We start from the raw sequence: 12,990 nt of genomic DNA on the forward strand, positions 1-12,990 counted from the left end.
TAAACCCAATGCACAAGCACGCAACTACACACACACACACACACACACACACACACACACAGACACACACCTTGCACATAGATTAGACTTGAGGGATTGTTCTCCATGTGATGGTTAGTGCTTGTGAAGTCACAGTGCACTCCAAAACAAGGGCAGGTCAACTCATTATTGGGTTTCAGGAATGCCGTGTTTCCGTTCTAGCTTTCTCTCTTTCACCCTCGCTCTCAGACTCCCTCTCTCTCTCTCTCTCGCTCTATCTCCATCCATCTCACTTGCTCTCCCTTACTATTAAACAGAAGGCTTGTTGATCTAATTGCAGCTTAATGAGCAGTCATATAGTAATTAGTAATAATTATCCAATGGCAGAAGCCCAAACTCTGAGCTCACCCGAGCGACCCTTCGACTGTGCCGGTGACCTTTGACCTTGGCTTTTTTTTGTCCTGCCCTAATTTGCTGTGTCATTGTGTGGGTGATTTATGAGGCAAACTTCAACAGGTGACTGCTGTGTTTTCCATTGAGGGCACCAGCTTAACGAAAGCATGCCGAGGCAGTAATGGCCCCGTTGCCCGAGTCGGAGTTGTTTTTCACATCAGCAATCTAGTGGCCTCAAGTGTGCAACTGGAGATGTTTTGACCTTGCTGTTTGTCATTGGTGTAGTCTTGTTTTGGAATGTGTCTCAAGTGTACTCTCTTTTGTTTTTCATTTTTTTTTTCATTTTGGCTTCCATGCCTACTCAGATATGTCACTCTCTTGAGATGCATGAAGACATAACAATACATTTACATTACATTTACATTTAGTCATTTAGCAGACGCTTTCATCCAAAGCGACTTACATATGTGCGACTTACAATGTATACACATTTTACATTTTACATTTACACTGATGGCACACTGCACATCAGGAGCAATTAGGGGTTCAGTGTCTTGCTCAAGGACACTTCGACAGAGGAATCGAACTAGCAACCCTCTGATTACGAAACGACTTCTCTACCACTGTACCACTGTACCACTGTCGCCCCCAATACACAATACACCACGAAGTAGAACGTTTTGAATATGTTGGAATGTATTTGTGGAGTCGTATCAAATTAAACAAATAACACTTACAATACGAAGAACAATGTTTGTAATTGAAAAATGCATGCCCTGTGTGTAGATGACTGATGAGTGTGTTTGTGTGTGCGTGCGTGCGCGTGTGTGTGTGTGCTGCAGGTCAAGGCTGACGATCGTGTGCTGGTGACGGAGCGGGGGCTGCTGATTCGCTGGCTGCAGCGGAACGATGCCGGCTCCTACCTCTGCACCTCCCAGGAGCAGCGCTTCACTCGCACCCTGCTGCGCTTCTCCGTCCGCGTCCTCCAGAACGGCCAGCTGGATGGTCACCCGCCGCCACCACCGTCGCCGCCCCAGCGGGGGCCCGCCGAGGACCCCACCGCCTCCGTCGCCATGGGGGCAGAGGGCCGGCAGCGCTACAAGGACTTCCTGCGCATGCTGAGTGGGCCGGCGCGCTCCGTGGATGAGTACTGCGAGACGCTGTGGTTCCGTGAGAAGCGCACACGCCTCCGGGGCAAGTGGAAGCATATGCAGGAGATCCGCAAGAGCCGCAACCGGCGACACCACCACTGAGTCCAGAGGGCTCCCAGGAACCAGCCAACAGAGGGTTCAAACCTGCTCCCTAAAGACTATCACACAGTTTCCACCAACTACAGCAAAGAAAAGGTTATACCTTATGTTACATATCACTTGCACAATATCCCATTGCGTTGTAACTACATGATAAGAGTGTAACATGGTAAACATGAATATATAATTGTACTTACATAGCTCTAACTTTAAATATAACTAGTTTATGTAAGTACAAAACATCAAAGTTCTGTTATTAGCTCATGTTTTACTCAGTGTGTTACACGCTATTTCGAAATGTAGTTACAATGTAATGAGTGTGAACTAATAAACAATGTTACCAAGAAGCTATAAATCGAAAACAAAAATTCTGTTGTTTTTTTTTTTGGACCATAGTTAGCTATTGTGAAATGGCTAACAACCGAGCTAATTTCTATGTTTGTAAGATGTTGTCTATGTCATATGTAGTTTCATTTCTTCCGTTTTGGCATATATACCTGTGGGTTGCTAAGCTTTGTTTAGATAGCTAAGCTATTTGTCATATGCTGATTTTTTACCAGGTAAAAATGTAATCATGGCGCATCCCATTGGATATCTGTTCCAGCAGATTGCTACATTTCAATTTACAGTTCATTTGGAGAAGGAGAACACATATTTCATTTTTAGCCAAGAGTCTAAGCTTTGAATGTATTTCTGACTGCATGAAAAAAAGACCCGCCGCCCTCCAGGATAACAGTCTGCTTCCCTTGGGTTAACGGACCTAAGATTAGCCTGCACTATGGGGTTTTGGAGGACCACAGTCTCTGTAGAGAATGAGGGTTTGTAAAGACAAATGCCTGGAGAGGTGAACTATGGACTGTTTTAAAGGGGGAGGGTTCTTTTAGCAGATAGATGGATCTGAAGGCATATGCTGTGGTAGTCTCACTATTTAGAAAAAAAATCTGTCTCTATATCATATTGAAAGCTGTCAGGTTGTTGTAAGTGCCATTATGTATTATAACCCCTGTGGTCATTGAAGCTTTGCAGAGGGAGGATTTGGTGCACAAATTTAAAAAAAAGTAACAAGTCGTAAAACTTTCAGGACGATCGTACATTTTTGTGTCCGTGATTTGGATTTCTTTTTGCTGCTTGCCAGTCTTACTTTGACTAAATGTTTCCATCCCTGGCAACAACAAAAAACGTTTTTTTTTTCTTTTTTTTTTCTTTTCTTTTTAAATCAAAAGCAGAAGGCTTCAACCATCCTCTTTCACATGACGCACAATGAAAACACATTCATGTTGAATGTCTGTAAATATTTATACCACTTGTACAGAAGAAACTGCATGCTATTGTCCTGACTCACATACATGTAGTGATATATTTAAGCATAACGACAGCGGCAGAGATGGTGGAGGAGTCCATCTGGACGCTGGTTATTCAGGACTGCAGATTGAAATGGATAAGCAGAGCAATGCGACATTCTGTTTATGAAATGGCATTGGTCCAGTCAGGCGGTTTAAACTCCACCTCCATGGTTAAATTGCTTTAATGACAAACGCCGTTCACCCCCATCTCTGAAGAACACATATAGATTTAGGTGGTGCAAAGTATCATATATTTTTTTTTTTGTCTATTGACAATGATGTTTCTGTTTTGTAGGTAAGCTGTTCATGACATTATTTAAATTTCTGGATTTAGGCGTAGCTCTGTAATTAAACTTCCCCCCCCTTGTAAACATGTCCCATGCTCTGTGTACTTTGTGTCCTGCATGCCATGGTGAGTTTTAGGAATCAGAATCAGAATCAGAATCAGGTTTTATTGGCCAAGTAAGTTTGCACAAACAAGGAATTTGACTTGGTAAAGTGACTCTCAGTGTGCTTACACAAAATATACAACACAATACAATACAATACAATACAATACAAACAAACAAACAGTGCAACAGTGCAATGGACTAAGGAGTTTAAAAAAGTATGTACAAGGCGGAATGGCTATATACAGTAGCTGTGAAATGTTGCGCAACAGTAGTGCAAAGAAGAAGTGGAGAGTGCGAGAAGTGCAGGGATAAATATATAAATATAAATATATATGCTACAGTGGGTTAGTTGTTCAGTATTGAGACGGCGAGGGGGAAGAAACTGTTTTTGTGTCTGGAGGTTTTGGCGAACAGTGATCTGTAGCGTCTACCAGAGGGGAGGAGTTTGAATAATTTGTAATGCTTTGCATGCTTTCGAGAGGTACTCATGTCACTTATGATATAGTCATCGGCTATCTAAAGAATGTATATAAAGGGGGTATTTTTGTGCATACGCGCACATGTACTGAAGACAGAGTTGCAGAAGCTCCCGGCCCATCTCATGACTCCATAATGACCCAAACAAAGTGAGCCGCTGTGAAGTGTTCCATGATTGATTTAAGTCATACCGCAATTGACAGGCACAATGCTGAATGCGCCCTTTTGCCAGTGTGTTAAAGCGGCTGCAGATGGGATTAGTGTTTGACCTTTTCATCGCCCGCAAACATCCATCTCACCCAGCTGCTTGTGTGTGCGTGGGTGTGTGCATGCGTGTGTGTGTGTGTGTGTGTGTGTGTGTGCGTGTGTGTGTGTGTGTGTGTGTGCGCGTGCGTGTGTGTTTGTGTGTGTGCGTGTGTGTGCGTGTGTGTGTGTGAGATGACCTGATTCGACACTGAACCTGACCAGTCTAACTCATCACAACTATCTCTCTCTCTCTCTCTCTCTCTCTCTTTCTCTATCTATCTATCTATCTATTCATCCATCCATCCACCCCCATCCATATCCTCTTCTATCTGAGTCAGGATGAAGCATCAGAATGCTCTGAAAGCCACACGAGCAGCAGGGGATGTGTGTATTAAGGCAGCGGGGGAATTCTCATCCATCACAGCGTGACTCACTAGAGAATCCTTCACTTGTTAGATTGCAGCCCAATTCCTCCCACTGCCAAATGAAGGCCGTCCACCTCAATGTGGCGGAATAGTCACAGCGTACGCACAAAAAAATGTAAAGTGTGTGTGAGACTGTGTTGTTTGTGTGTGTCTTGTCTGTGTGTTGTGTGTGTGTCTGCTTATTTTCTGTGTGTGGGGCACTTTGCAGTTCCCGGGCCAAATATGACTTTTGTGAAGTTATTATAGTGTTGCATGTTGGCTTACAGTCAATAAAAGGGTTGAGGTATTTTTGCCGTATGGCCACTGTTGCCTTTAAAAAAGGCTCGTATATCTGTTGTGGTTGGTGCTGCTGGTGTCTGGTAAAGGGGATGAGATGTTTGCCATAGTTGTGTGCTCGCTGGTTCACTGAAGATTTCTGAGCTCGCTGGCTGAGGTTGAGGTTACTGTGGAGTCTACCCCGCTGTTCCTCTGGCTGTGGAGTGGTCTAGACGCTAGATTACTGAGGCAAAACTCTAATTATGCCCTAACAAAAAACATCGTTTTCCAAATAGCGCATTCGCCGTCCACAAGGGTCAAAGCGAGTGCCAGCGCCTGAACTTGGCCAACTGATAATTAACCAGTGAAATCTGCATCAGCCACACACATTTTCAAACTTAAGACAAAAACAAAACAACACCAACATTATTTGGAGCAGATACTGAACCATGAAATGAGTCTATTTCCATAATTGTGTAAATTACCTGGGAGAATGTGCATATTTTCACCAGCAATAATAAGTGTGTCCTAGTGTGTGGACACAAGTGTAAATTGTGTCCTATTTCTAATTCAAATGTGTAATATCAGTGCCTTGCTATCTGAAGTGAGTAGTATATTAATAATAGATATCATTTGTGGGGAAAATGCATGTTCTACTACAGTGTTATTAACATATTCATGAGGTATATGCTTTCATTTGATGTTTCACGGTGTGATTTGCATGTATCACCTGTCATATGCGTCCATTCATTCATTTTTATGAGGTTGCACACACAATTTTATCTTGCTTCCAGTTGGTTTATGATGGCACCTTTCAAATACTTTTCAAAAAATACACAAACAAGCAGCCATATATCAGGATAATAGGTTCTAGAAAAAATGAGGTTGTTTGGTTTGTGATGAGGCATCAGATGGAAGCCAGTTAGTGACATTGCTGATATACAGTTCCTGCTGTAAAGACCTCTCCACATGTTTAGCAGATATGACTATCATAGACCTCTAATCTAATCTGCCTTCAGGTTTGCATTGACATTTAACTCCAGGCTCAACAGAGTGTGAAACCCATTGGGTCATGCCAAAGTTATGAGGCAACATGTGATATAAAAGGTCTTCTAACAATGGCAACAAAATGTGTTTTTTTCCAGGAAGCATAATGATAACTGGACAAAAAGATCTTTCTTGCATTTCAGACCCGGTGAACAACCAGCTTTTACTCCAGTTTTCCATGTCTGAGGATTCTATTAGCAATTTACTGCTCTCAAAAACAGGCCTCTCAGAAGCCCACACAGCCCTGCTAGATGGAATAAAAGATGGAGTTATTAGCAGGTGATTACGACCTGGCCCGCATAATGCTCTTTGATATCTTTTGTGGACAGATGGTGGTTATTGCCATAATTACCAGTGGCTGCCATGATCCTCATGATCATTACTGAAATCACCATCATTATCATCACTATTACTGTAATCACAGTTTTGTCCCCCTCCTGATCTCCCAACTCAGCCCTCCTGTGCCGGTACATATTTTGATCCTGCCAGGCCTTCCCCTCCCTCCCGCTTGTCTGCTTGGATGATGTGAGCGCTCTCCTGGCCTCCTGGAGGGAGCTTTGTAATGTGGGCCAAAGCATAGACAGAGTGATCCCCTTTGGCCACAGTGAGAGAGAGAGAGAGAGAGAAAGAGAGAGAGAAAGAGAGAGAGAGAGAGAGAGAGAATGATGAGCGTGTGTGTGAGATGTGAGTTCACCGGTGTGCATCCGGTTTCTGCTCCCTCATGCATTCTTTAGCTGAGCCCAGCACATCTCTTCTACACCCCCCGTCCCCTTCCCCACCTCCACCCAACCACACACAGCTACATCCCACCCTAACCCCCAACCAGGGGAATGATTGAGGGACCCTAAAACAGTGATGCTCTCCTACCCATAATTACACAGTAATTACACAGTCGTCAAGGGGCGGCGATTTGCTGCCGAATTCCAAGTCCAGGGATTTTTTGTCTTCCGCATGTAACTTCATTCTTGGATTTTTGGCTTGGGGCTAAATATATTTTTCTTAATGTCAATTTGAAACCTAATTTGTCTGAAATATTTAGGCTGTTCCTCAACTGTGATTTTTCGTGTCTTGCTTTCCATTTTTTTTCTCCCTCTCTCTGTGTCCGTTAACAAAGACAATGAATATTTCAGGCTTTGCGTTTCAGAGCTCTTGAAGGGACATTGTTTATTTATTGCCAGGCGCACAGTACAAACTACCTCTTTCCAACTGAGAAGACTCCACAGTCACACAGACAGAATGGCTGACAAGGACAGAGAGAGAGAGAGAGAGAGACTGAGTAAGAGACACATCTAGAATCCATTTTGCAAAACAAGGTGTCTGACTTGTGGAAGATGACATAAAGCATAAGACCACTCTACTAGTCTACTCTGCTTACTGAGCAGAAGGTCATTATTTTTAAGTGAACATATGCATCTGAAAGGAATGCTTTGGTTTTGGAAAATATGTAAGGAATAATTTAGTTATTACAGCAGAATAAAATGCGAAGCTCTAATGTTTCACTAATGTGTACACTTCCAAGCTTCCCCTGTATCTTTTGTATGGCATACATACCAATGTAACAAAAGCTGTTTGCCTGTGGACATGGTCTGTAACATAGATTAGCGGTCGGCAATTATAGCAGACGTCCGACCCATTCAGGGTCAGGTGTTCACTGGAGCCATGTTAGAGGTGGTCATGTCAGTGTCTGTACATTGAAGAATGGGTTAGGAAAGAAAGCCAGTTTGCTGGTCATATTCAAACATAGACATGGCCAAATGAAACTGAAACAGACAGATTGACTTGGAAAATAAGAAGGGGAACGGTACAGCTTCCTGTATTTCATGTGTGGCTCAAACAGGCTTGTTGTTAAGGGTATGTCATCAAGTGCATGATGGAAAAACAGACAAGAGGTCCCAGCATTTCTTGGAAGTTGTCTGTGATGGATATCTACCTCTGCGGCGGGGGGAAAAAAAACACTGGAGAGGGACACTGTGACAAACAGCACACTCCCAGACGTACACAAGCTAGATCTGAATCTGACAAACAGAGGACGCACGCATCCGTGAGTCATAAACTAGAACATATGACGGTGTAACGGTGTACACTGGGACCCAGGGTGAGCAGACGGAGTGCAGGAGCAGTATGTCAGCGCTTCTCCATGCATGAAGTGTGTCCAAACTCTTCCCTCGCGCCCGTCCATCCGCCTTTGAAGCTGGTCGCGGAAGGACGTCATACAATCGGTCAAGGTGCAGCAGCGCCCAGTCGTCTTCTCACACTCCCACTGGGTGGCCAACATGGCGCCAAGCCTGCTTGGAAAGAGGATAGGCATTTACACGTGCATAGTCAGGAAGACATACCCACACACACACACACACACACACACACACACACACACACACACACACACACACACACACACACACACACACATACACACACACACACACACACACACACACACACACACACACACACACACACACACACACACACACACACACACACACACACACACACACACACACACACACACACACACACACACACACACACACACACACACACACACACACACACACACACACACATACATACACACACACACACACAGATTAGACACATACAAAGTAAGAAATCATTGGAAAGAAAGAAAGAAAAAGAAAGTATGTGTGTGTGCATGTGTGTTTGTGAGAGTAGGTGTCGCAGTGTGCGTGTGACCTGGTTGGAAGTGTTGAGTTTGATGTGATTGGTCTAATGAGAAGGACACAGCTTGTCCTTTTGCAGGGAGATTAGTGTTGAGGGGGATCAGGCTCGGGGAGACCACACAGCTTCCTCTCATCATTCAGCTCACTATGCAGACTGCTCAGTGTGGAAGGATCGCACATTTCTTTGTAAAAATGCATCTGATTGATTCATTCTTTATATAATAGGCACATATGTCATAGTTACATCATAAGCTATTAGGAAATCAAAAGTACATTCCTGCGATTCTAATCCAACACATTTTTTGTCTAATTCAGCAAATTGCTCCTCACAGTCCTCTAGCTGGCCGTATTGTGTGCAGTTTGGTGTTCATTCATACACAGTCCTGGCTCTGTAAATGGAACCCAAACGAAGTGGCTCGGACCGAGCCATACACTATTCCACGCACACGGAAGCAAGGGTGGAATTTGATTGGCTGTTGAGCTTAAACATCAACAAAGTTTCACCAGAATCACAGGCTCAACCTTTAACTATTACTTCTTAAAGTGTTATCATTAAGAAAGTTCTGTAAGTAATAGCATTATGAAAAGACTATAGCCAAGGACACTGGTTGTTTTGCTAATCATGACATAACAAGCACACTCTATTATGTTTTCAGTCCAAAACACTACACTGTGTTCCCCTTCAGTGTGTATCTGGGTGATGGCCTTTTAAGAATGATCCATGCCTGTACTTAACCTTCATGTTGTGCCGGGAGGTGAGCGAGTTCAGAGCCGTATGAAGACATCCATTCCGGTGAGGAAGACAGGGTAGGCGGACACACACGGAATTGAAATATCAAGCTGGAAGAAGGTGTGTGTCTGGCACAATATTACAGGGCAATTACCGCCGTACAGATGTTTTCTGAGGCCACGGTGTTGACAGTGAACTTCTGCATGGTCGGAGGAAGGAGAGGAAGGAGAGGAGATGGAAGGGGCTGAGAGGAGGAGATGACAGCGCTGGCTATTGATGGTGGCCCCGAGGAGGGGATGGGACGGGAGGAATGCGGGCCGAGCGCGAGAGAAACAGTTGTTCTCCCGGGGAGCGTAATGACTACCTGTGCTTCACACTGGTGATTTACGGCCAAATGGCAACCCACCTGGGGTCTGCCGCAACACGCGTATGTATGCACACACACACACACACACACACACACACACACACACACACAGATGTATGAAGCCTCTGAGTGATGGCTTCATTCAGACAAATTTGTTTATGTGTGTGTGAGTGTGTGAGTGTGTGTGTGTGTGAGAGAGAGAGTATGTACGTCCACATTATTATTTTGTTTGTTGTAATCTGTCTCTCTCTCTCTCTTTATCTCTATGCCTCTACATCTGTGTTTCACAGCAGACACTAACAACAGAAACAAAAAGCTTCATCAAATAGGTTTATAACGAAATCCACGTATCAGAAGTAGCTTCCCTAACCCTCAAAGACAGCCGTCATGTCAACAGACTCAGCTTTGTTCATTCGTGGAGAAGAGGAAGTATGGTATAGCTGAGACACCGATGGGCAGGATGCTCAGATGATTAAGGCTATTGGTATGACCCTCTTCACCACGGCTTCCTTAAAAACTGGATGATGGTGGTTATCAGGCATCTCAAATATACGTATGTGTCTTTGCTGTCGTCATTTTAGAAGTAGGGGCGAAACTCACACAAGGAGGAAGCCCTTTCGAAAGCTCTTCCCATTAGCGTGTGATTGGGTGTGTTTCATCAGGTTAAACTGTCTGCCTAAAAGTCCCGCTAAAGCCTTCAGGGTCAGTGCTGATTGCATATCGGGTTTCCATCAGGGCGAGGGGGGGCTTTATCCAGATCGAGTTGCACTCGGAGGAACGTGATCATGGGTCATGGGTAAACTCTTCTGATCCGGGGTCAGAGGGGTGTGTGTGGGCGAGGCACATGTGTCACGCACATCAAAGCATCTGGAAAATGCCCCCTGGCTTCAGCCTGCCATATGCCATCTCTTCCAAAAGCTACTTGGCCTCTGTGAGCTTCAGTGCGATTTCAAGGGTTTCCTCTCTCACTGGCTAATGCCAGTTAAACCCCTACTGTTGTGGCTGAGTTACTACCGAGGTGATTTCACAAATAACACTGCCAAAGTTGGTCTGCCGTACACTGGTTATGCAATACTAACCACAGGAACTGTGTTTACAACAGTAATCTTTTTTCCATAATGACTGGTTTTAGCATTAACACTAGCAATAGATGTTCTAATATAATAGTTATAGATGTGTTGTTATTCAGTTCACTGCTGCAACAGACAGCTTGACCTCTGACCTCTACGCGTCGGCAGTTGACATGTCTGCAGCACACGGTATGCAGATGCACACTCATTATGTGACATCAAGGGGTCTTTCGCTCTGCCGGGTTGCTTCTATCAGGAGAGGCGAGGGATTTCTTCATCAGATCCATTTAGGTGGCGATCACTCAAAGAGCGAATGGAATAAGCAATGGGAATCTGGAGGGCGTTGCCTTCTGGTGGCTGTTTGCACAGCTTCCCCTGGTTTGAACTAACTGGTCTGCTCTGTTTCCATGGCATTTGCGAGGTCTGTGCTCAGAGGCATCCCGATATGCCGGGAGAATAACCTGTGGGGCCGTAGATGAGACACTTGGGATGGGAGACCCAGGCATCCAGGAAATGTTTTGAAGCTGAAACGTAATGTATGTGCATAGGAATATTCTAAGTGAGGTCTCAAAGTCTCACAAATGTACTGAAAGACGGATATGAATGCTACTTTCGGGCTGTGTGCAAACTAGGGACAGAAAAAGAGGAAAGGGAGAGTAACTGAAAGAGACACACAGAGAGAGGAGGAGGGAGGAGAGGAGGAGAGGCAGAGTTCATTGTGGATCAGTTGAGGTTAGAAAATTAAACACAGCTCGGGCGAGGTCAAAGGAGCTGTTTTGGGAGCCGTGCCCTGAGCTGATTCGTGTAACTGTTGTAATGCTCACCCCAGTTTCTACCCCTGACACAAGGGGCGAAAAGGCATTCCTGCAGTACTAACTGGATTTCATGGCTCTCCCTAGACACACGTTCATCCCAGCCCTGACCTCTGGGTGGTTGGCAGTCAACCCCAATTGCAAGGTGATTTTGTCCAAACAAATCCAAAAAAACACCAGCGAGACCTTCCACCTCGCTCAGATGGTTCATATCCAAATGAAAGCCACATGGCATGTGACTGTAGTCAGGTTTGCCGTGATTGGGTGAAAGGTTAGCGGTTCGTAACGTGCGTAACGGCATGTTTTCTTGGTTTTCCACAGACGTACTTGTGCCGCCGTCGCGCGCATCGAAACGCGTGGATCCGCGTGAAATCCTTTGCTTTTCTGTGGACGTCATACTCATTGCCTTCTGATGAGAGCCCCACTGTAAAATGAAATGTGTTTTAAGGCCCCCGGGTAAATCTCTGTGAAATCTGGGCAGTTGATTTCCTTCCCCAGGCAACAGGGCATGGTGCCATGTCCTGATCTGACTGTGGAACCAAATGTGCAAAAAAAAAAAGAAAAACCCTTCATGCAAACCACTATATGACTGTACTTAATGAATCTTGTATTTTGGTTTAGATTGGCATGACAATCAAAATGTTTCAGGATAATCCAATTTGGTAATTTATTAAAACAACAAACAAAGATGCGATGCGTCAGTGTAGTGTGTGGCGTGCGGTAAACTGAGATGGTGTTCACCGTTGAGCTGGAACAGGACTCCCCAAGCTACAGCATGTTTGTGTTGCCTTTTTTTTTTCCGCATACCCTGTGGAAATTCAGTGACCTTGGCTGGGCTGAGGGGTGAATATTATTACGACTTATCTGGTGTCCTCACTATGTGCGCTGGTGTTTGGATATTCGCTAACGTGTGAATGTTTTTCGGTTTGGTGATTTGCTGTAGCTGCATAACGGGGCCCGGATCCTGTGTTGTGGTTTGTTTTTTTCTCCTCTGGAGTTGTTGGCTATTTGAGTGTGGCCTTGAGCACTAGGGCCAGTGATGCGAGACTCAAGTTTGGCAGAGAGTGGGGATGCCTATGGGGTTCGTTGTTGTGAGGGCTTTGAGGTTCATCTGGTCTCTCCCTGGCTTGTGGTGTCTCCACGTGCAACGGGTTAGTCCTTGCCCTATGAGTGGACTTGGATGCCCTCAGCAGTGTGTGTGTGTGTGTGTGTGTGTGTGTGTGTGTGTGTGTGTATGTGTGTGGGTGTGTGCGTATGTGTGTGTGTGTGTGTGTGTGTGTGTATGTGTGGTTATGAGAATAAAACAAATGTACGCGCTTATTGTGTATTGTCTTAATGTGTTGAGGATGACAGTGAATAATTATTGGTAGGAGAGGACACACACACACACATGCACACACATGCACACATGCACACACATGCACACACACATGCACACACATGCACACATGCACACACACACACACACACGTTGCAAAATTTGTATTCTTGCAGATGACATGCTGTGACATGATGTGAGG

The 12,990-nt window shown here is 44.8% G+C and overlaps 1 protein-coding gene across 1 annotated transcript in view; it reads left to right on the forward strand.

Annotated features, from left to right (window-relative positions):
• Positions 1-3,340, forward strand: part of sema3d (sema domain, immunoglobulin domain (Ig), short basic domain, secreted, (semaphorin) 3D) — a 48,597-nt gene extending 45,257 nt beyond the window's left edge. Inside the window, exon 18 of the mRNA XM_031565370.2 lies at positions 1,215-3,340. Within this exon, the coding sequence (XP_031421230.1) occupies positions 1,215-1,625 (411 nt within the window). The 3' untranslated portion in view covers positions 1,626-3,340. The remainder of the gene's footprint in view (positions 1-1,214) is intronic.
• Positions 3,341-12,990: the final 9,650 nt, after the last annotated feature.

This window comes from Clupea harengus, chromosome 3 (assembly GCF_900700415.2).
Source record: "Clupea harengus chromosome 3, Ch_v2.0.2, whole genome shotgun sequence".
NCBI lineage: Eukaryota > Metazoa > Chordata > Actinopteri > Clupeiformes > Clupeidae > Clupea > Clupea harengus.